A 20,195-nucleotide genomic window follows, 5' to 3' on the forward strand; every position below is an offset into this window, starting at 1 on the left:
CACGAATACGGGTATCTTTCTTGGACGCCTTAAAATAAGACCAACTTAGTGAGACCTGCAGTTTGGCGATTATTGTCTTATGCTTTAAAAACGAAATAGCAGGTTGAATTTCCGGCCACTGCTACTGCTTTAAAAGAATATCCCCCCCCATTGTTGAAAGAGTAAATAAAAAAGAAAGCAGTGTAGGCGAACTTCAAAGAACCTCAAGCGGTCGTAGTTACATCAGAGTATCTCATTACGGCGTGCATCGTAATGTTCCCTTCGTTTCAACGTATAAAAACAGGAAATTAGGTTTTGTTAGTTTGAAATCGTATTAAATTTTGTTTTGTTCATGAGACGTATGTTATAAGTCCAGTCAGTATAAAGTGCATCTTAGGCTGAAGGATTGTGCTGCGATATAAGCAAGACTTGTTTTTCACGAGTGTTACGCGGAAAACATCATTTTGGCATGATACACTTCTGTTTTGACCATGCGGCGTCGCTCTTTCGTAAATCTCTCGAGTTCCACTCACGCTTCACTTCCAGCGTCGACGTGTATCGGTCAGTGCCCGCTGCGTTGCTCACGACGCAGGTGTAATTTCCGGCGCTTTCCGCCGTCACCGGGTCTATGCTGAGCAGCGAGAAATCGTCCTGCGACGACACACCGTCGCTGACCGAGGCGCCGTCTTTGATCCACGCGAACGTTAGAGGCCGTGTTCCTTTTTGCACGTTGCACAAGAGCCTGGTGTTCACTCCCGTCACAACGTCGGACGGGAACACTAAGGGCTGAATCACTGGTGCATCTGGAACAAATGAATGCTTGTCTGCGATTAACCAGATATAGTATCGTAAACCCATAGTATCGTAAACTTAGACCCGCCGTAACAGCTGCAAAGGTACTGATACTGTAGAATGTGACTAGTAGTAAATTAATTCAGTTTACAGTCTATCTTGTGTACTGTCGCGCCCAATATTAGTTGAAACAGGCTGCCCGTGGTCAAAGTGGCGCCAACATAGAAGACAGTCAGTCTTGTATACACTTTTTTCACTAACGGTGTTTGCAAAGCCGATTTCACGTTTACCGGCGTTACAGTGTAGGCTTGGGGCCCCTTCAACCACGGCCACCGTGTTAAAACTCTCGTTGAGCGTGACTGTGGATCTATATCATTCGTTTGAAAGACTGCATGTTCAGGTAAACTACACCGATATATTGATGCATTAAAGCATACGGAAGGTAAAATAGACTGACGCTTACCCTGATGCGATGTCGCTCCACTTTGCGCCGAAAGCATCCAAGTGAGGATGAACACCATTCGCATCGCGCAGCACGGAATCATCGAGCGTTGTGGTCGCATCACGACGGCTTCGCCTGTGCGTTTGCTTCACCGCACGGGTACACGCATTTGTACAGCTCAGGCGCGACGCAAGACGGTTGCTAATCCGTCGTTAATCCGAGCACGGTACGCGTTTTCTTCGGGCAAGTCGGCACACGAACGCCGACATCTCTTCGTGGCTTTGGGGTTGTTAAAGCCCGCCGCACGGACTTTTGGCGCCACATGGCGGATCTCAGCGTCACTGAGGCCGTAGACTGACTGTCGTTTATTGTCTGTGAAGTTATTTTAACCGCGAGGACCCTTTTGCCACACTAGGCCCGACTCAGCCGGTGTATAATTGGAAAAGTGTGGCGCCAGTTGACGGAGTTGTGGTGGCTCTGCTGGGTTGTTCCTTTTTAGAAAAAGAGGCAGCGGGTTATTTGTTTTCGTTGAGTCAACGCTTACCTCTGACGAATACGGAAATCGTTTTGGTTAGTCGCCCGCCGATGTCGTTACTGACATCGCACGTGTATTTGCCCCGGTGAGCCTCCGTGAGAGGAAAGAGGGATAAGACTTGCTTATTCCACGTCTCGGGTGAGTTTTTATCTGCAAGGAGAGACAGTATGACATATTTGCAAATGAAGTGACGCGGCTATGATTGACGGGCAAATTGTATGACTAGTCATGGCTATTGCGGGGTGAATTTTTCACCAGGGGCTGTATAACGCTGGACAATCAGTCACCTGATAATCTCTTCCATGTGATCGTCGGCTCCGGTGATCCGGATGCCGCGCACGTCAGGTTCAACATGCCTCCGACCGTTCCGAACGCATCGGTGGGTTCGACAATCCAGAGCGGTGGCACTACGAAAAAAAAAAATTGTATGAAACGTTCTCAGAGTTTTATTTTTTTTCTTTCTATGCGTATAAAATTATATATATTTAAAGAAGCAAGCAGCAGTGACTTTCGATGTGCTGGTTTGAACAGACCGTTACCATGGCATTAGGTATTCTTTATTATCACCTCTCTCTTTCGTTCTCTCATGTTTATTATTTGTTCAGAGACATTTATTTGGTCATATCTGTAGTGGAGCTTAAAGCCTTGTATTACCCCTCTGCCTTTCTGAGAAGAATATTGGCCTCGGTATAGGCGTCTGCTGCAAGTTTTCGGCTTCTGGGTGTCATAGCTTTGATCTGAGCTCATAATATACGTGGGTAATTTCATCTCCCCCATCTCTCTCCCATGCGCAGGGTAGCAAACCGGCTGCCTATAGGCTGGTTAACCTCCTTGCCTTTCTTTTCCCTCTATTTTCCTTCCTTCCTTCCTTAATATCATACAAACAAGTGCACGAGCGCTGCTTCAGTGTTATTACTTGGATTAAGAGACGCAATAAAAGTAGACGAATGATGCATTTCACTTACTGTCGACCTTGAGCTGAACTGTATGCGAGTCGCTGCCATAGGTGTTCGATGCCGTACAGGTGTAGTTGCCTTGCGATCCCAGCGATACAGAGGGAATAGCCAACACAGACACGATGTTGCTGCCGTAGCTGATGTCCTTGGACAAAATGGTCACATCACTGCCGTCTTTATGCCATGAGAATGCGACAGGTGGTGTTCCCGAAGCAACGTTGCACGTTGCGATCACTTTGTCGCCGGCTTTCACACGGCCAGGTAATTGGAACGGCTGGATCTTGGGCGCGTCTGTAATAAGACTTCAACTTAGGGCAGGTCTTCTTGTACAGTACTCTTCATTCACCCTGTATTATGTGCGGGCTTGCAAGATTACCAATCGTTCATTGTTGTACAGCATACCTCCGGTCACTCTCGACACCTGATGGTACCATGAAAGCTTGAACGCCATTGAAAAGTGTGTATTACAAAATCTTTAAGCTCGCTGAGACGTTTTCCCTTAGCCTGAAATATAACGCCAAAACATACCGAACAAGGGTAAAATCGTTTTTTCTTACCTTCCAGGTCATCTAGCATTAAACCCACAGCCCGCATCACACGATCAACCTATGAATGTATACCACTTTCAGCACTTTTGCGTCAAAAACAACATTCAAGATCAATCTATCGTATTACCATGATATCGGTGCGTTTTATGAGTAGATCTAAATACACGAGCAATGTGAAAGCTGGGCAAATGGTTCGTTAACTTTTCTGACACGGCACTTTTCTCACATCTTGATTCTTGCTAACGTCAGAGACTGCAACGGTTGCTGTAGGCATTTTAGCCAGATGTCGGAATTCACTGAACTGAAGTTCGATAGTTATACGGAGGTGGAAGTCGCTAAAATATCCAAAATGGTGAGGTGCGAAGAAGTATATTGAAATTCGTACATTCGTACCTTGCTTCCTGGCAATGGTCGTTGACGCCAAGACGGTCCAGAGGCCTAGCAGGCGCAGTTGCAGGAACATCGTTGCGGTCGACGGGACGTGCTCACGCGTTCCGCGTAACTGAGATCATCGCGAAACCGTGCAGTCCGTCACGGGCAGACCCGTTTTCCATGCTTGCGTGAGTAGCGGCATCGCAAGCAGTGTGCAAAAACAAAGGCTCTACACGGCAGAAGAAGGAAGGGGCCTTCTGTACCCCTCCCGTGTCGCCACCCGTTCGCCATGCGCGCATCTCGGCGTTACGCGAGAACCCTGGGAAGCGTTTTTGTGGTGCCGGTCCCATAGCTCGTAACACGACACAGGATTGTGGCGCCGCGTCGCGGAAGCAGGCCTAAGTTCGCTGACAGTCTGTAACAAGTGTTTGCAGGTGGGTGCGGCGAAAATGTGCTGAAATTGGATCTTTGAAGCTTGAGAAACACCCAAAGAGCACACTGATGCTGCTCGCGTTGTATTTGGTGATTCGTGGCGACTGTTGGAGGATCAGAATGGGGGGCTTACTCTTGACGAGCACGGAAACGGTTTTCGTCAAGGCGGCGCCGATTCCGTTGGATGCCAGGCAAGAGTATTTGCCGCTGTCTTCGCTCGTGGCGTTCCGGATGACCAGCGTTCCGTTCTGCAGGACTTGGGCTCTGTCTTCTGACGGCCTCTTCAACTCAGCACCTGTCGGTATTTCGAAATTGCGGATGAACGAGGTCGTTACGACGTGGTGCTTACCGCACCTTTTAGCTGAAAATATTGTTAGTGGACCAATTAGCGGCGTTGCGCTTGAATCACAGGAATTCCTTAAGTCAAACTGCCCTGGTCGCAAATACAGTAAAGTTGCGTTATAACAGAGATAAGAAATTCGAGGTAGAATGAATCGATAGTAGTGTGCGTCTTTGAGATGAAGGGTTTTTACGTAGTCCAATGGTTACTGTGTCAGGGAGTCACATATACTTAACTCAAACTACCACTCTATGAATTGCATGAACACGGTGTCTTACTCCTATTAATGTGACACTTGGCGAAAGTACGAGAACAATGTGTGTTTATGCCATAACCAAGCTCGCATTGTTATGCCGAAAATTTCTATGAAATCAAAAGTGAACGTAAAAAAAAATGATGGGGTGTACCGCGGACTCAACGGCGGCACAAAACGTATGGCTACTGCTATTAGCACTATACTATACTGCGATTGGCTACTGCGGTTCTCACGCGACATTGACTTCTTTCGAAAGACTGTTTTCGACAGAACCAAGTGGCGCTAGAAGTGTGTTTCTCATTCAGTGATTAGTTTAAGCTTTCGGTATTGTGTAGAAGTTCGACAGCGAAAAACACTAAATAACGATTCGTTAAACCTGTGCCCTACGTACCTTCTTGAAGCCACCTCACGTCAGGTAGCGGGTGTCCTATGGTTTTGCACTGAAGCTTCACGGTCTCTCCTCGTTTGAGGATGACGTCTTGAGGTTCCAACTCCCATTTTGGCGGTGCTTTTGGAAGGACAGCAAGAAAAGTATATTTAACACCCCCTTATTCTTTCACACCGTCTAGAACACACATGAATAGATTTTATTGTGCGAGCCGTTATACGCTGCACTATAGATTTTTTTATTTTAATCAGTGCTTGGAAAGGGCAGAATGTTTAGATGGCGGTGGTTACTTATTGTCTTAAATCGGTGACAAAGTTTATTTCAGAACTGTGTTGCTACGTCTAGCTGCTATGTGCATGTCAGCGATGGCACAATAAACACTTAAAAAATACAGGGACGAACTTGGCAGGCGAACAACAAAGAAAAGATATGCACTTGAAAAGCTGCTGAAAATAGTGCGCCTATACTGTCCAGATGCCAATGCACCACTCATAATACGCTCGAATACACCAGTATTAAATCTACACCAGACTTAAATATGATTGAATCTGAATACAGCAGACTTAAATCTTAAGTACTTTTGTTTTTAATTGCTGAATTGTATTGCTTCCTATTTCTCCTACTGAAAATTACATATAAGTGCCTTACATTATCATAAACCAAAATTTAGGTAGTCATGAATATTCTTCAGTAAATATATGATAGCGGTGAAGGTGTACAGTGTGTTAAACTTGTCTAATGCATGCCACTGAGTCATCTGTACTCTTTCATGGTGATGTAGACGCACAAACCAAATTGTGTGAAGCGATATCTTATCACAGAGACGTTGGGGAACATAATGTCGCATGCATTTGTTTGTACCCCGTAATAATGCTGCGATCACTCTAATTGTAAAATTTGAAAACAATCAAATAGATTAAGGGCATTGGTGAGCTGTCATGATGCTGATCCAATGAAGCAAAACGCGCAATGGATGGCTTAAGTTTTGATGTTCTCTTATTGCAGCTTGCAATACCGCTACCTCTTTCAACAGTCAAATAATTGTTTTTGCTTGAACTATATATGAACTCCTTTTGTAAATAATTGAGGAAAACGTGCTTAACTCCGATACAACGAAAGTGATCACAACATTTGTGCCCATCCATAACATTTGTTTGTGGGATGACTTCAAGTATACAGGCTATGATATTCTCGTCTTCGGTGAGTGCTGCATCTTCTTATAGCATTATTTTGTAAATTTTTCTGTTTTACATAATTGTACAACATTCACTGCCTCCTTAATCAAGGCGGACCACTGCCTTTGTAAGAAGAAAAAAAAAACTTTTTCCTTACCATTCACTTGCAGTGCTGATGTGTAGCGATCGTATCCGTATTTGTTCCGAGCCACACAGGTATAGTTTCCAGAATCCGCAACTTTAACTGGCTCGATGGAGAGCACCACAATTGTTTCGTGCTTGATCAGTTTCACAGCAACGCTGCCGACGACTTCGTGCCCATCTTTGAGCCATTGAAGTTGCACTGGTTTGGAACCCTGCGTGACGGTGCACGTCACCGCTGTGCTCTGTCCTTCGGAAAGCGTCTTGGTGAACGAGAAAGGATTCACCTTTGGCGGCTCTGTGAAAATGGAAAAAAGCTTCTACAATATCATGATCCAAGTTCTCCGCAGACGTCGACTGTCGATAAAGTGACAGTAGAGCGCTTACCTGCTGCTGCTGCTGACAACAGAAAACCCGTGAAGATAAGCCACTGCGTGCACGTTGCTGGACATCTGTGTCTTACGGTCCTTCTCGAGCGGTTCATCGTCTACAGTGAGGTATTTCGAGAGGTTCGCTCCGTGCTAGAGGCCTGGTTCTCCATAGAATTTGACTTAACTGGCCGAATGGCGGATGTAGCGTAGCTTTGCGTTTGGAGGTGGCTGGGACGGAGCCAAGCGGTAGGCTTTGTACGGGGAAGCTGCGCCACATGTCGGTAACACAGCGGACTATCTCGCCAAATTTGTGTCCTTATAACGGATGTGTACGGTACGTCCTGTTACGTGCCTTGACGCATAGATGACGCCACTTTGCTCTTGTTAAAAAAGCAGTGTAGTAGGCGCCAGTTACAAACGCCCCTGGCGTCTCTGAAAGTCTCGTAACGGTACATGACTCTCAAATTAGAGAAGCACGGTGGTCAGCGATCATATGCGTTTCGACAACTAAAGAAAGAGACAGTATACCGCTTATGATGACTCGAATGGACTTCTCTATCGCCGAACCGACTCCGTTATCAGCTCTGCAAAAGTAAGTGCCGGCTTCGGACACGCGGACGTTGTGGATCAAGAGTCGACCGTTTTCTGTTGGTACAGTAGCAGAGCCTCCATCTGCAACGACGGTGTTAGCGAAAATGAGATCTGCCATTCTACTTACGTGTTTCAGTTTCGCCGATATTGAACGCGCATACCTTTGGTTCGAGTCCACGTTATCTTTGGAGGCGGTGATCCGCTCGCCGTGCACTGAACGGTGACGTTCGAGCCACTTACGGCGGACACGTCCCGAGGTTCACTTGTCCACATAGGCGGAGCTGTGGCGAGTATTAAAAAGGCTCATCAGCACTTAGTATCCTTTCAACTATTGGTTAGTGCATATGCAACGGACTGTCATTGTTTGTTTGTACGTAATGAAAAACGTAGGCGTTTGCAGGGTTCCTAATAAAAAAAGGGGGGGGGGGTTCCCCCAATGCACCTCCCTCTCTTCCTAACCTCCTCCTACAGAGACCTTTAGAATGAAAACGCACTGTAAAGACAACGTATTTGGCGGGAGGGGTGTTTCTGTGCGCATGCGTATCACCGTAAGTATGGGGATTACGAAGACCGGTAACCATTACATGCATTGCTTGTATGAATGATTATGGTTGGAACCAAAGGCCTGTCTTTCTTTTGACACGATTTTACGTAGTGCTAAACAATTAATTTCACTGTCCGTCTTTCGCGAAGGGCTGGTCGTGCATCAGTGAAGTGAAATCATTGTGTGCAGAATAACTATAAGATTCTACCACTTGACGAAGAAAGAAGTTTTGAAATTGTAATGCCGCAAAATGAGCAGCAGGGATAGTTGGTATGCTTTCATTAAGTAGGACGAACAAAAGACGAGACATTCCCTCCCATTTCTTGTGGCTTTTGTGGTGCCTAAGTAATTTTTGAAAATGAAAATACTGTGTTGACAATAATGAACATAGTGTTGCGCGCATGAAGACGCACAAAGATGTCAGTCGATAGTCCGCGTCTTGCAGCATTTTCAAAATAGGTGCATGCAACAAACAATTCATCTTCATTGAGCGAGTGCCGTCTCTAACATGTTTCGTGAATGACTGGATCTTGTTCACTTTTATGGTAATTGTTACTTTAACTTATGCCCTCTTCTTAAACAGCGCCAGAAACATCGGCATTTTGAACCATATATTCAATTGGAATGTTATAATGCGCGCGACCGGCGCGTAATGTTGTTATGAATAGACTGAACGTGCCAGCCTTCTGTGGCTGGATAAGTCAAGTCGCATCATGCGTTCACAACTTTCACCATGCGTCTGGTCGACCACATCTAAGGTGAGCACCTCGCTAGCATTCAAGCCGGTGAAGCTGAGACATTTATTTTACTTCACGATGAACGTGTTCCTCACATAACGTCTCATCGTGATGTCTGCAAATACAATAACGATCATCCTAATTACGTACAGAACTTCAGTTGTTATGTGGTCTTGAATACTAATGTGATGTTCTCCTTAAATGTGAACGGCCGCGTACATGACGTACTCTGCCAAACGGGTGTTTTGATCGCTTACCTTCAACAATTAATTCCGCCGTATGCTGATCGGCTCCCATCACGTTGGAGGCTCGGCAGGTGTAATTCCCGCGACTGGACGTTTCCGTGCGCTGTATGACGAGGAGAGAGACGAGCTTTGTCTCCTGTATTGACAGGCCGTTCGTTTCTTGCAGGCGAGCGCCGTCTTTAGACCAGGTGAACGTGACGGGCGCTGCATTCGTCACTATCGTGCAAGTAGCTGTTGCTCGATCGCCTATGCGCACTTTGGTATTGAAAGAGAACGGTTGTATCTTCGGGGCATCTGTCGATAGAAAGAGAAAACGAAGCGGATGTTAATATCATTTCTTCTATGGTGACGGGCTTGCTTTTGATCTATAACCAGAGAGCGCCATTACTCATGAGCTTCTTGTCAAAATACAATAGATCATGTAAGTTTTGGTCACTCAGCACCATGCATTGATGTGAACGTAAGCAGGCACCAGTACTCACCGATACTTGCGACGAGGTTTAGACGGAGTAGGACGCCACCAAAGAAAAGGAAGGTGTATCCCGCTTGCATGCTTCTGTATGTGCTGCTACTGCTAGTAGTTCTTCTCGGTGAACACTCGCAAGCCTTCAAAGTAACAGCGTCGCGCGCGCAGTGAACGTCCAGTTTTCATGCTTCGTCTTCCCTTGACACAGCAACTCCTTCATGCTCGGTCTCTACGAGCAATGTTACATGTCCGATGGTGACGCTGCGATCGCTTTTTCGTTCCAACGCTCTCGCAGACAACTGGCGCCGCGTTTTGTCGATCAGGTGAACTAGGATTTGTGACGAAACGCGAGGGATTATTTTAAAAGCCACACGTCCGAGTAAAATCGGGATGCACAATCAGCACCGCTAAAGTTTCTTTTATGGTTATCGCACTAGCACGGAATCATACCATCCGATGCGCGGAATATGGTGTTGGATTTCAGTGGAGAACAACTTGGCACGAAGGTCCCTCAGAAAAAAAAGTCACGGCTGTATCGGCTAAGCGTTAGCTCTGTGAGCCACCATTTACTCTTTCCTTCCGCAGGTGAAGCTCCCACTTCCAGAATTGCTAGAACTACGCCTCCGTGATTTGAAGCCATCGTCGAAAATGACATCAGTGCTACAGTGCGTCTACCACATGCAGTTTAGGGAATATTTTAGGACTCTTACGCTTGACTTCAACGAACACTATTTTCTTCAAAGCCGCGCCAATGCTGTTGTCTGCCTCGCAGATGTATTTCCCTTCGGCGTCCTTAGCTGTTTTTGGCACCATCAATGCTGTCGAGCCGCTTGCAGTGGCTATTGCTGTCTTGCCGGCTTCATTTCTTGGATCTGTGGCAAAGAAAAAAAAACTTTAGTTTGTACATTAGTGCATCATACACGTGTCTTCTATTACAATTCTTTACCTATTCTTCGCCAGGACACATTAGGTGCGGGAAACCCAGATGCGGAGCATTCTATTCGAAGCGCTTGTCCAGCAGTGACTGACACATCTTTTGGCTCTACTATCCACTGCGGTACGGCTGGGTGGAAAGACAAAATAGGTGAGACATTGGCAGGAATTTATGCAATAAGTGTATACATGCAGCACAAGCCCTACACACAGAGGTCACTTATTGAATGCACTTCAGTATTTGCTTTCATGAAAGCGCGTCTGGTTTACGTAGATCTACGCATTGCGTGATTCTGGGTTTGTTAGACGTGGCTTCTGACAGGAATAGCGGCCTGTTAAGTATTTATCCTGCTTAGTTTTATCGTGACTGGGACGTGTTCTCGCAGCATTGCACATTTGGTTCAATGTGTTTGATTGTTATTGCTGTTGTTTGCTCTCTTTATAAACTCTACAAGCAGCGATTTGCATTTTGTGTGCTCACGCCTTCGATACGTCATCGCTTTCTGCGCTGTTTTACGTTATACAAATTCAGCGCTCGTCAAGGATATACATGTATTTCTGCCTCTGCCTCGTTGTATATTCGAACTTACGTATTCTGCTCTCTTCGAACGTGGCACATGCAATATGTGTGCTGATAAAAATAAAAAGCTAATGTGGTTTCTAGCTGAAAAGTCTCGTTGTTCTGTAATAATTATTGAATGCATAATAATCTGTAACAATTATTTGTGCGCGAATTAACAGGCAGCACTATTGATGGATTCAGGAGTGATGGTGCTCTTGATTCTCGCTAAACTATGTTGTTAAGCTTTCAAAGTGACCAGAACTCTTGTGATTGAGAGCGTTACCATTAGAGCTTGACTCACTGGGCGCTGTTTTTATTGCAGAGCTAGCCGCTCCTATCCCGTTATGGTGAAATATTTAAAGTTAAGATGATAATTACGTACAAGTAGACTTTAAACATTCTTTTTGTAAAAGATATACGACTTCTTTGTGGGCGCATTCACGTTCTTAAAGATGTCGTGTCATTCGTGTTTGACGTGAGATGCCTTCAATAACACCACCGGGATCCCTGACTCACCTTCGACGACTAACGTGGCAGAGTTGGCATCGCTGCCGTAATTGTTCTCCGCCGTGCAGCTGTAGTTGCCGGCGCTTTGTAGGGTGGCGGGCTCGACGGTAAGCACAGACACCTTCTTGTCGTTCTTAACTTTCACGTTAGCCACTGATGAACCACCTATCTCGACGTTCTCCTTGAACCACCTGAACTTCACGTCGTGGTCGCCGGCCACCAAAGCGCACAGTGCACTGGCACTTTCGCCGACTCGAATCCGGTTACGCGGGAACACCAGAGGCTGGAGCTTCGGCTTCTCTGCAAGCAAAGTGCAGATGTTAGGGGAAATGAAGCTCACCGTTCGCATTGATGGCCTGTGTTCACCGTCTGCCATCTCTCTGAAAGAACACCGACTTTGGTCTTACTTATACGGAAAACGGCTTACCTGCTGCGCTGTTACACAAAACCATGGAGGCGAAGACCACTAAAGCAGGCAGGCAGTGACGTTCGCAGGGACGTGGCATCATTTGTGGAGCATAGGTCTCTACTTCTTGCTCGCGTTGTAGTGTGACTTGGAATTGGGCTCTGCGTCGCCTGTTGTGGCAAGGAGGCAATGGCGTCGCGACAAGGCGGCATGTATACGGTCGCTTATGTGTGTACTGACGTACGTCTGTTGTGGGTGCCTAGCGCCACTCATCGAAAAAGCCGCGAACTACAGCCTCGGACGCGTGGAGAGTGGGCTCGATTCAAAACGCGTGTTTTCCGACTCGTTTTTGCAACCAACAGTTGCTGAGCCTATGGCTGCTTCACCTACATTTAACTTCTAGGCGCACTGTTCTTGATAATGGAGTTCCTATGCCGTTGTCTGCGACGCATTTGTATGTCCCCTGGTGTTCCTTCTTGGCGGCAGCAATCTTGAAGGTGCCGTACTCGTGTTCTAGTGAAACGTCAGCAACGTCACCTGTTGCCAAAAATGGTGAGAGCAGTAAGTTTTGCATCTTTTCTTTCAATAAACGTCTCCTATAGCATGAATATGTACGCTCATAGTTTTCAGAACTAAACTATGGAAATTGAGGCAGTTGCATTTGGCGATTGTATCGTGGCATTTCCGCAGTCAGCGAACATTATAGCTTTTAGTGTTTTAAAGAACCCCAGGTGGTCTAAATTTCCGGAGCCCTCCACTACGGCGTCTCTCATAATCATATAGTGGTTTTGGGACGTTAAACCCCACATATCAATCAATCAATCAATCAATAGCTTTTAGTGTTGATGTTGTGGAACACTGGCTCTAGTACATGGTTTGGGGAGTAAATTTTCACATTTGTGATTAGATAACTAGATTCCATGCTTGTGTAATTCAATTATTACTTGCTGGTAGGCTAATAATTCCTTGATGTTTGCAATTAACGATTTACTGGTCATCCTCGATGTGCACCTGGATCTATGGACTTATTAATAATATATTCAAGATAAACTAAAGAAAATGCAATGTCTAACCTGTTTTGAACCACCGTATGGTCGGGCTTGGGAATCCTTGAGCTTTGCACGTCAAGCTTCCAGTTTCTCCGGCAGTGAGTGCTTTGTCACTTGGTGCTTCCGTCCACGAAGGTGGGGCTGAAATAAGTGATTATCGTGCTTGTAGTGGTATCATATCTAATTGTGAACCAGCATAACACGTGGTAAAAAGCAACCATGGACTTACAGTGGACTGCGAGAAACGCCGTAAACGAAGCAGATCCCACGCTGTTTCTCACCGAGCAAGTATAGTTGCCCGTGTTATTGACTTCGAGCGATACGAAATTAAGACTTGAGAAGGCGGCGTTGTTCGCCAGCTTAACGTTATGGTTCGTCACTAACGCTGATCCGTCTTTGAACCAGGAAAATGTCAGCGGCTGGTCTCCGGCGGATACGATGCACATTGTACCGCTTCTTTCCCCCACGTTCAGCGTCGCCGGGAAGGAGAAAGGTTGAATCTTGGGCGCTGTATTAGAAAGTTTGGGCAATGAGTTCCGAATTGAGCCACAGAGTTGGAAGACGTGAAGTCTCAAGCAAGAAAGGTACATCATGACGCGACCAAAATGATACTCCGAAGGCTTAGTGACAGCGTAAGCGTCGTTACACACTCTCACAGTTAATTCTTACAAGTTTCTGTGCGGAATTCGTATTAGGTATGAAGCAACTGCATGCTTAATAAGGTAACAGTGATCACTCGAGTTGCAAATGCATTTGAATATACACGGATGTAAGCGTTTCATGCAAGACATAAAATAGATGAGCCCTTACCTTTCATGGTGGACTCTGCGTACCCAAATAAACCGACGCACACGATGGTAGTACGCCATATAGATAGTAACATCGCTCCTCAGTGCCAGTGAAAATAGTGCGTCACACTTCACATACAGTGGACGGTGACCACAGACTGGAAGCACTGTCGCGTCAGCCGACCGAAGGCATGGCGCTTTCCCGAAAGAATGGCGTGTGTATCGTATACCTTGTTCCCTACGTTTACGACAAAACTGTCGACCAGCGGGCACATCGCGCCACGTTTCGGTGTGAACGTGTACTATGTGGCGGCTACCGTGGCCGAAAGCGAAACTGCATTTCCGCCGCCTAAACAGCGCAGTGACTCAAACGGTACTTCACGTAGTCGACGGTTCGTACGTTTGATTTTTACCGAAACCGTCTTCGACAGGTCACGCCCGACGCCATTCGAGACGCGGCAGGTGTAGCTTCCTTGATGGTGCTTGCTGGCGTTGTGGATAAGGACAATCGACGTGCCTCGGTCTTCTTGTTGGACCCTTGTTGCCGTCGTACCTTCATCTGCGCGTAGAGATGATTCTCTGTTAGAGTTGTCCAGTCGGAGAATCGAGATTGAGAGCGAAGTTGATATATGCCACAGCACTTGCCCGATTTTTGCCACGTGATTGTTGGCACGGGGAAACCGTCCGCCGAGCATGTTATTGTCACGTTGGTCTCCGCAGTGGCAATGACATCATTCGGTTCAATCAGCCATCTTGGTGGAGCTGCGTTGTAAATACGTATACTTTAAGCTCGACTCAATTTTAAGGCACTGTGCTAGACAAGCTTCAGACGGTTCCAGGATTCAGACGAAACTCACTGTGCCCGAGAAAGATTTCACGCACGACAGCTTGAAACCTTTCGCAAGTGCACGTTTTCACAATAGTGGTAATTTAATACATCCCATCCGTCTGAACACCGCAGTGTGCTTGAATTTGTACTGGATGGCGTTACGTTAATGTCGAATTTCGGTTAGATCGAAGTGATGAGATCTCTAAAAGAATGCGAACCCGCTACTGTGGTATATTGGTCATGGCGCTGAAATGCTGACCCGTAAGTGCGGGATCGAATCCCGGCCGCCTCGGCTGCATTTTCAATGAAGGCGAAAATGCTAGAGCCGTGGTACTTTGGTTTAGGTGCACACCAAAGGACCCCAGGTAGTCAAAATTTCGGAAGTACTCCACTAAGGCGTCTCTCATGATAATATTGTGGTTTTTGGACGTTAAACTTCATCAATTAATATTATTATCTAAAGGTATGCGATAAGGAAAAATAACGCTTCCTACGCAGTAACGTAACTGTTGTTCGTACATTCCCGTTAAGAAGTGGTTAACTACGTGAAACATTTAACCAATTTCTGGTAAATTAAAGGTGTGGTCGTCAGAGGCAACGAAAAATAAATACCCGGTAGGTGTTGGAACACAACCTTTAGTTAAGTTCGACTCACCAGCTTGTTTCAGATCGAACATATGACGAAACAAGTTAAGTACAGACACACTATATGCAGTACAGGAAGGCACTACAGCACATGGAAAAGATTGTTCTGAACTGTATAGAATTTGTAAGGGGATTTGCCAAGTATAACGCCATCGATGAGTGTGCCAGAAAGACGAAATGGCAAAAAAACATAAAAAGAGAGCTTACCGTGAACTAGGAGGGGAGCCGTGTAGGTTGCGTAGCCGGCATCGTTGGTCACTGAGCAAGTGTAGTTGCCTGCACTGTTCAAAGTTAAAACATCTATGTGCAGAGTGGAATACTCGGCGTTGTCCACGATTCGGACGTTCTTGGAACCGCTGGCCAATGCGGAGCCGTCTTTGAGCCAGGCGAATTGAAGGGGCCGCTCTCCGACTGATATGGTGCACATGACGCTTATCCGCTGTTGGACTTCTAGGTTCTTGGGGAATTGAAAAGGTGCTATGGACGGCGGTGCTGCAAAAGTAGAATACTACGCTGTAGTAACCACGGTTTACCGAGAAATCAGTGACTGCGTCGCGTATCGTGCCTCTAGTAGCCCTCTCTACTTGATTACAGCGTGTGGAGGAGAACTCACATGCCGTTTGTAGTTGGGTCCAAAGCGTAGTTTGAAGTAGCAGTGCCCACAGCAACGCTGGCTTCATCACGTTCGCGATAATAACACGGAGTAAAGACGTACGCCAGGTGAGCCACACATTAACGATATCGGTCGCAGTGCGAGCACTTTCGCCGTGTCTCTCCGGCCGACATTGGTGTTATGGCGTTAGCGTTCCTGGCTTGGTATACAGGCACAGATATTTGCCGTACAAGGGACCCCTGGCGCCACATAACGGAAAAGAGTCGCACTGCAACACTTCATCGGCGGTTCTCGCGTAAGCGAAGCTAAATTTGACGATAACGCATGATAGATGTACGACATTTGATGTACGATGCACAAAAGTGGTTACTTTTCACCAGAAGTGTCACTGTCTTCCTGAGTGGTTCGCCTATCCCGTTGGAAATCTCGCACGTGTAAGACGCCTGGTGTTCTTTGGTGACCGAGGATAGCGTGAGGTTGCCAGCGGATGACTCCAGAGATCTTGCGTTACCTGGAAACGCAGTTATGCATACGCGTGACTTAGTAGTGAATCTCGATGTATTTAGAATTGAATCTTGGTAGAGGAAGCAGCCAGTCTTTACCTAGTACGCTCCATGTGACTGTGGGGGCTGGATGTCCGGTCCCATCACACACTAAGGTAACGCGCTGACCAGCGCTGACTGTTGCGTCGTGGGGTTCCGTTTTCCAAACCGGAGGAGCTTAAAATAATAAAAAAACGGCAATTTTATAAGTAATTAGTGTTAAATAGTAATTTGGAGTGTTTTTGTTACTTAGCTGTTTTTCTTAGTGGACAGTTATTGGTATCAAACGTGGGATTCAATATCTACATCTTTTTCTGACGGTGACCACGTTTGTGCTTCAAACATGATCGAACGCGTTCAGTGAATATAACTACAGTCAATATGCTGTGCGAGGTCTTATATAAAGCTCTAGAAAGGAAGAAAAATAGCCTGTCAATACACATGCTCTCGCTCTTTCTGTTCATAAAACGAAAAAAAATGAAAAAAATAGCAGTGCGCAGCTTATGAAAATGTAAAATATTGAGTACAACGTTTTCAGGTGACACAACTCTTGACTTTGTTGACCTGTTTCAGACATTATAGATTAATTTTCACAGACAGAGTGTAAATAAAGAGTGGCATCATCCGAAACTTTTTTCAGGGTGATTCATACTTGTCGGGCTCAACGTTTGATGGCCAGAATAGAACAGCTGTGCTATTCGCACTATTGTGCGCCGAATTTCTTTTTATGTGCCATCAGGTGCCGAACCACCCCTGATACGCCAAACTTGTTTATCAGCGAAGTACTGCGCCACAGCACCCAAACTTAGCCGCGAGGTATAAAAGCCGCCCTAGCCCCGTGCACGAAAACATGGCTGGATGTCGTGTTTTCGGTTCCATCGAAATGGTTATGGTTTCGGTTTCATCGAGGCTCTGATCGGCTATGAAGGTTGGCTAAGCGAGCGCTACGGGCCGTGAAAGCAAATAAACACAAAGAAAAAAAAGTAGACGGTGGTTTCAAAGGGGTTCAGACAAAGCCTTTTTGTTTGTGTGTGTTTTAAACCTGTCACTTTAAGGTGAATTTTGTATGAAAAAAAAAACGGGATTTATTCAGAGGAATGGTCTTTTATGACCACTATTGCACAGTAACGAAATAGCAAAACGCTTGTTTTACCATTCTGGAGGAGGTTATTTCGTAAGAAAACTTTCAAGATACGGGTGTATTTCTGCAGGCATTGTACTACCTAGCGCGACTGCGGCTATTGTGGGGCGAAGTATATCAAACATAACGAGTTATACAACACGAATGGGTGTACACATAGCTAAATAAGCCTACTGCGCAATTCACCTTAATTTTTGTCAAATACCGCATTGGAGAAGTTCTGCTATCTGCTTTTAGTGTGCTCTGAAACCATGCTACATCAACTCTGAAAGGTCCTTCTAACTGCTTCAAACTGGATCATAAAGATCTGTCTGGCTGCGTCAAGCGGGCTTCGAAACGTTTTTCTGGATGCTTCAAGACTGCTGCAGAAGGCAGTTTCGCCTGCTCCAAGGACTGCGCCCAAAACAACGTGCCCTGTTCCGCCACTGAAAGGCGTATGAATGGAAGAATAGTTGGCTGATTGCTTCAAAAGTGCTGCGTGAATAAAACAGGATACAAGAAAAAAAAAACACGATGATGTCAACATATTTTGTGATATCTTTGCGTATTTCTTCTCATTGTACCGTTCTATTCACGCAGAGTTGTTGAAGCGCAGCGTGGATACGAACGAACTCACCCTAATCAATGTTACTGCAGCATATTGGCGTATTGAGCTTTGCATATTCGGGAGTGAAGGAAAGAGTCGTACAACTAAAGTGGCGTTGCTCCTTTCTGCTTCGCAACAAACCTTCGTACCCTGATCTTGGTTTCATGGGAGGCAAGGTGACGTACGGGTGCGTGCTCACGCATGTTTTTAATTTCTGTCGGCGAAAGCTTATCTGACCTCTGCTCTCGCGCAAATTGTTTAAAAAAACTTATTGTGTATTACGTATGGTGCATAAAAAGAAGTCCTTTATGCAATCGTTTGGTCGCATAAAGAGCTTCAACAAAGCTGTTTATATAAAGATTTAGTTGGTTAACAAACGTTTTTGTGAAATTTTCAACACACTGTTTTTGTTATGGTGTACTTTACTCGACATTCTGCCTGTTGAAAAAAAATATGCAAGGAATTAGAGGTGCGACCTAATTATCGTTATTGCCCCGCCGCGGTGGTCTAGTGGCTAAGGTACTCGGCTGCTGACCCGCAGGTCGCGGGTTCGATTCCCGGCTGCGGCGGCTGCATTTCCGATGGAGGCGGAAATGTTGTAGGCCCGTGTGCTCAGATTTGGGTGCACGTTAAAGAACCCCAGGTGGTCTAAATTTCCGGAGCCCTCCACTACGGCGTCTCTCATAATCAAATGGTGGTTTTGAGACGTTAAACCCCACAAATCAATGAATTAATTATCGTTATTATTTAAGGCACGCCCTCTGATTCCTGTCACAGTGTAACACATCAATGCAGCAGGTGGACACGCATAAAGAGGGCGATTTCAACTCTCTCAAAAGCAAGGAAAGACGCGGTACCTTTGATTTCCAGTGTGCTTGCGTGGGACACGGTTCCACCGCCGTTACTGACGACGCACGTGTAGTTTCCGGCATCGCTTAGCGTCAGCTTGTCGATCTTCAACACCGATATATCGGGCGAAGTGACTATCTTCACGTTCTCTCCGCGATGAACCGCAGAGCCATCTTTGAGCCAGATGTACTTGAAGGTCTCATCACCGGCCGCAGTCGTGCAGGTAACGCTGGTCGTTTCCCCGACCGTCAGTGTTCGTGGAAATGCAAAAGGGAGAATCCTGGGAGGCGCTGCGGAAAAGATCATGTCTGAGTGACGCGTTTGTCAGACTTGGAGAATTTATAAAGAAGCTGTTCTTCCACTCACCGGAATTGTGCGTTGCCAAGGCTTGGCTGATGTACGCGAAGACGACGGAAAGAACAACCTCAAAGAGCTTCGTCAGCGTGGTCATGATTCCTTCTTCGCGGTGTGTGAAGCGGTCGCGTTCGGTTGCTTGCAGCGCGAGTTACTCATCGGCTTGCATTTATGGCCGACCTCGTAAAGCAGGGTTGCTAAAAAGTGTATACGCCGTGTAAAATGCGGAACCACTGGCGCCACCTCTCTGTCTCGCACCGAGACATTTTATGCTCGTGCGCGAAAACCGAATATTGAACACGATGGTCATGCTTTGGAATAGTCTGGCGCTCTCGTACGTTTGACAGTGAGCTGCACCGTTTTCTCCAGTGGTCCACCGACTCCATTTTCCACTCTGCAAGTGTAGGAGCCTTCGTCCGTCTTGGAAACCGACGCTATGTTGACAGTGTCAGCTGCCAACTTTGTGAAGGTTTTGCCTGTAACGAAAAGCACGTTCTTAGCTTCGAGTTTATGTGCATTGTATGATATACTCTAATCGCTATCCGTTGTAATCGTACCGTTCCTTGTCCAGGTAACTGTGGGCGGTGGAAATCCTTCGGCTCTGCAAGACAGCGTCACTATTTGGCCGTACGTGACGTGGACGTCTACGGGCTCGACAAGCCACGTTGGGGGCGCTGCGAGTACGCATTGGCTATTTGATTGGTGCGCGTTGACATCAGCAGTGGACATTTCATTCGCAGGAAAGAAGTAAAGGTGGAATCGCGTAGCAAGTTAGCAACCACTGCAAAGATTGCTTCAGAGTTTGCAAGTATCGTCATGAAGACCCGTGTTCATTGGTTTGATGTGCCTACATTAGCGTATTGTTCTCAATAAAAAGAAGCTCCATGTAACAGGCTTTTGCTTCCTTAAAATAATTGAAGAGCGCGGTTTTCGTAGGGATGCATTGCTGAAGTTACTCTATTGTGACCTCGAACGTTTGATGACAATGATCTAGATTTTTTATCAAAACATCACTCGCATGCTTTACTTTGAATAATGCGTTCACTTTCAGGGAGTATACTCCCGAGTCTCGACTTCCGAC

At 46.1% G+C, this 20,195-nt stretch overlaps 1 protein-coding gene and 1 long non-coding RNA gene across 4 annotated transcripts in view; one reads left to right on the plus strand and one right to left on the minus strand.

The window, feature by feature from the left end:
* The window catches only part of LOC119174636 (cell adhesion molecule Dscam1), a 44,767-nt gene extending 42,618 nt beyond the window's left edge, over window positions 1-2,149 (minus strand). The window contains exons 1-2 of one of the 2 annotated variants that reach the window (XM_075895339.1): window positions 2,036-2,149; window positions 1,758-1,898 (exon numbers count right to left, since the gene is read on the minus strand). In XM_075895339.1, the coding sequence (XP_075751454.1) occupies window positions 1,758-1,898; window positions 2,036-2,102 (208 nt within the window). In that variant the 5' untranslated portion in view covers window positions 2,103-2,149. Of the gene's footprint in view, window positions 1-512; window positions 783-1,234; window positions 1,734-1,757; window positions 1,899-2,035 lie in introns of those variants that run through there. The other variant, XM_037425623.2, reaches the window with a different exon arrangement.
* LOC142817761 (uncharacterized) overlaps window positions 1-20,195 on the plus strand; it is a 190,104-nt gene that overhangs the window by 149,066 nt on the left and 20,843 nt on the right. Inside the window, exon 4 of one of the 2 annotated variants that reach the window (XR_012895343.1) lies at window positions 19,686-19,893. The exons of the other annotated variant lie outside the window; for it this stretch is intronic. This is a non-coding gene — a long non-coding RNA (uncharacterized LOC142817761). Of the gene's footprint in view, window positions 1-19,685; window positions 19,894-20,195 lie in introns of those variants that run through there. 2 annotated transcript variants of the gene reach the window in all.

This window comes from Rhipicephalus microplus, chromosome 5 (assembly GCF_043290135.1).
Source record: "Rhipicephalus microplus isolate Deutch F79 chromosome 5, USDA_Rmic, whole genome shotgun sequence".
Taxonomy (NCBI): Eukaryota; Metazoa; Arthropoda; class Arachnida; order Ixodida; family Ixodidae; genus Rhipicephalus; species Rhipicephalus microplus.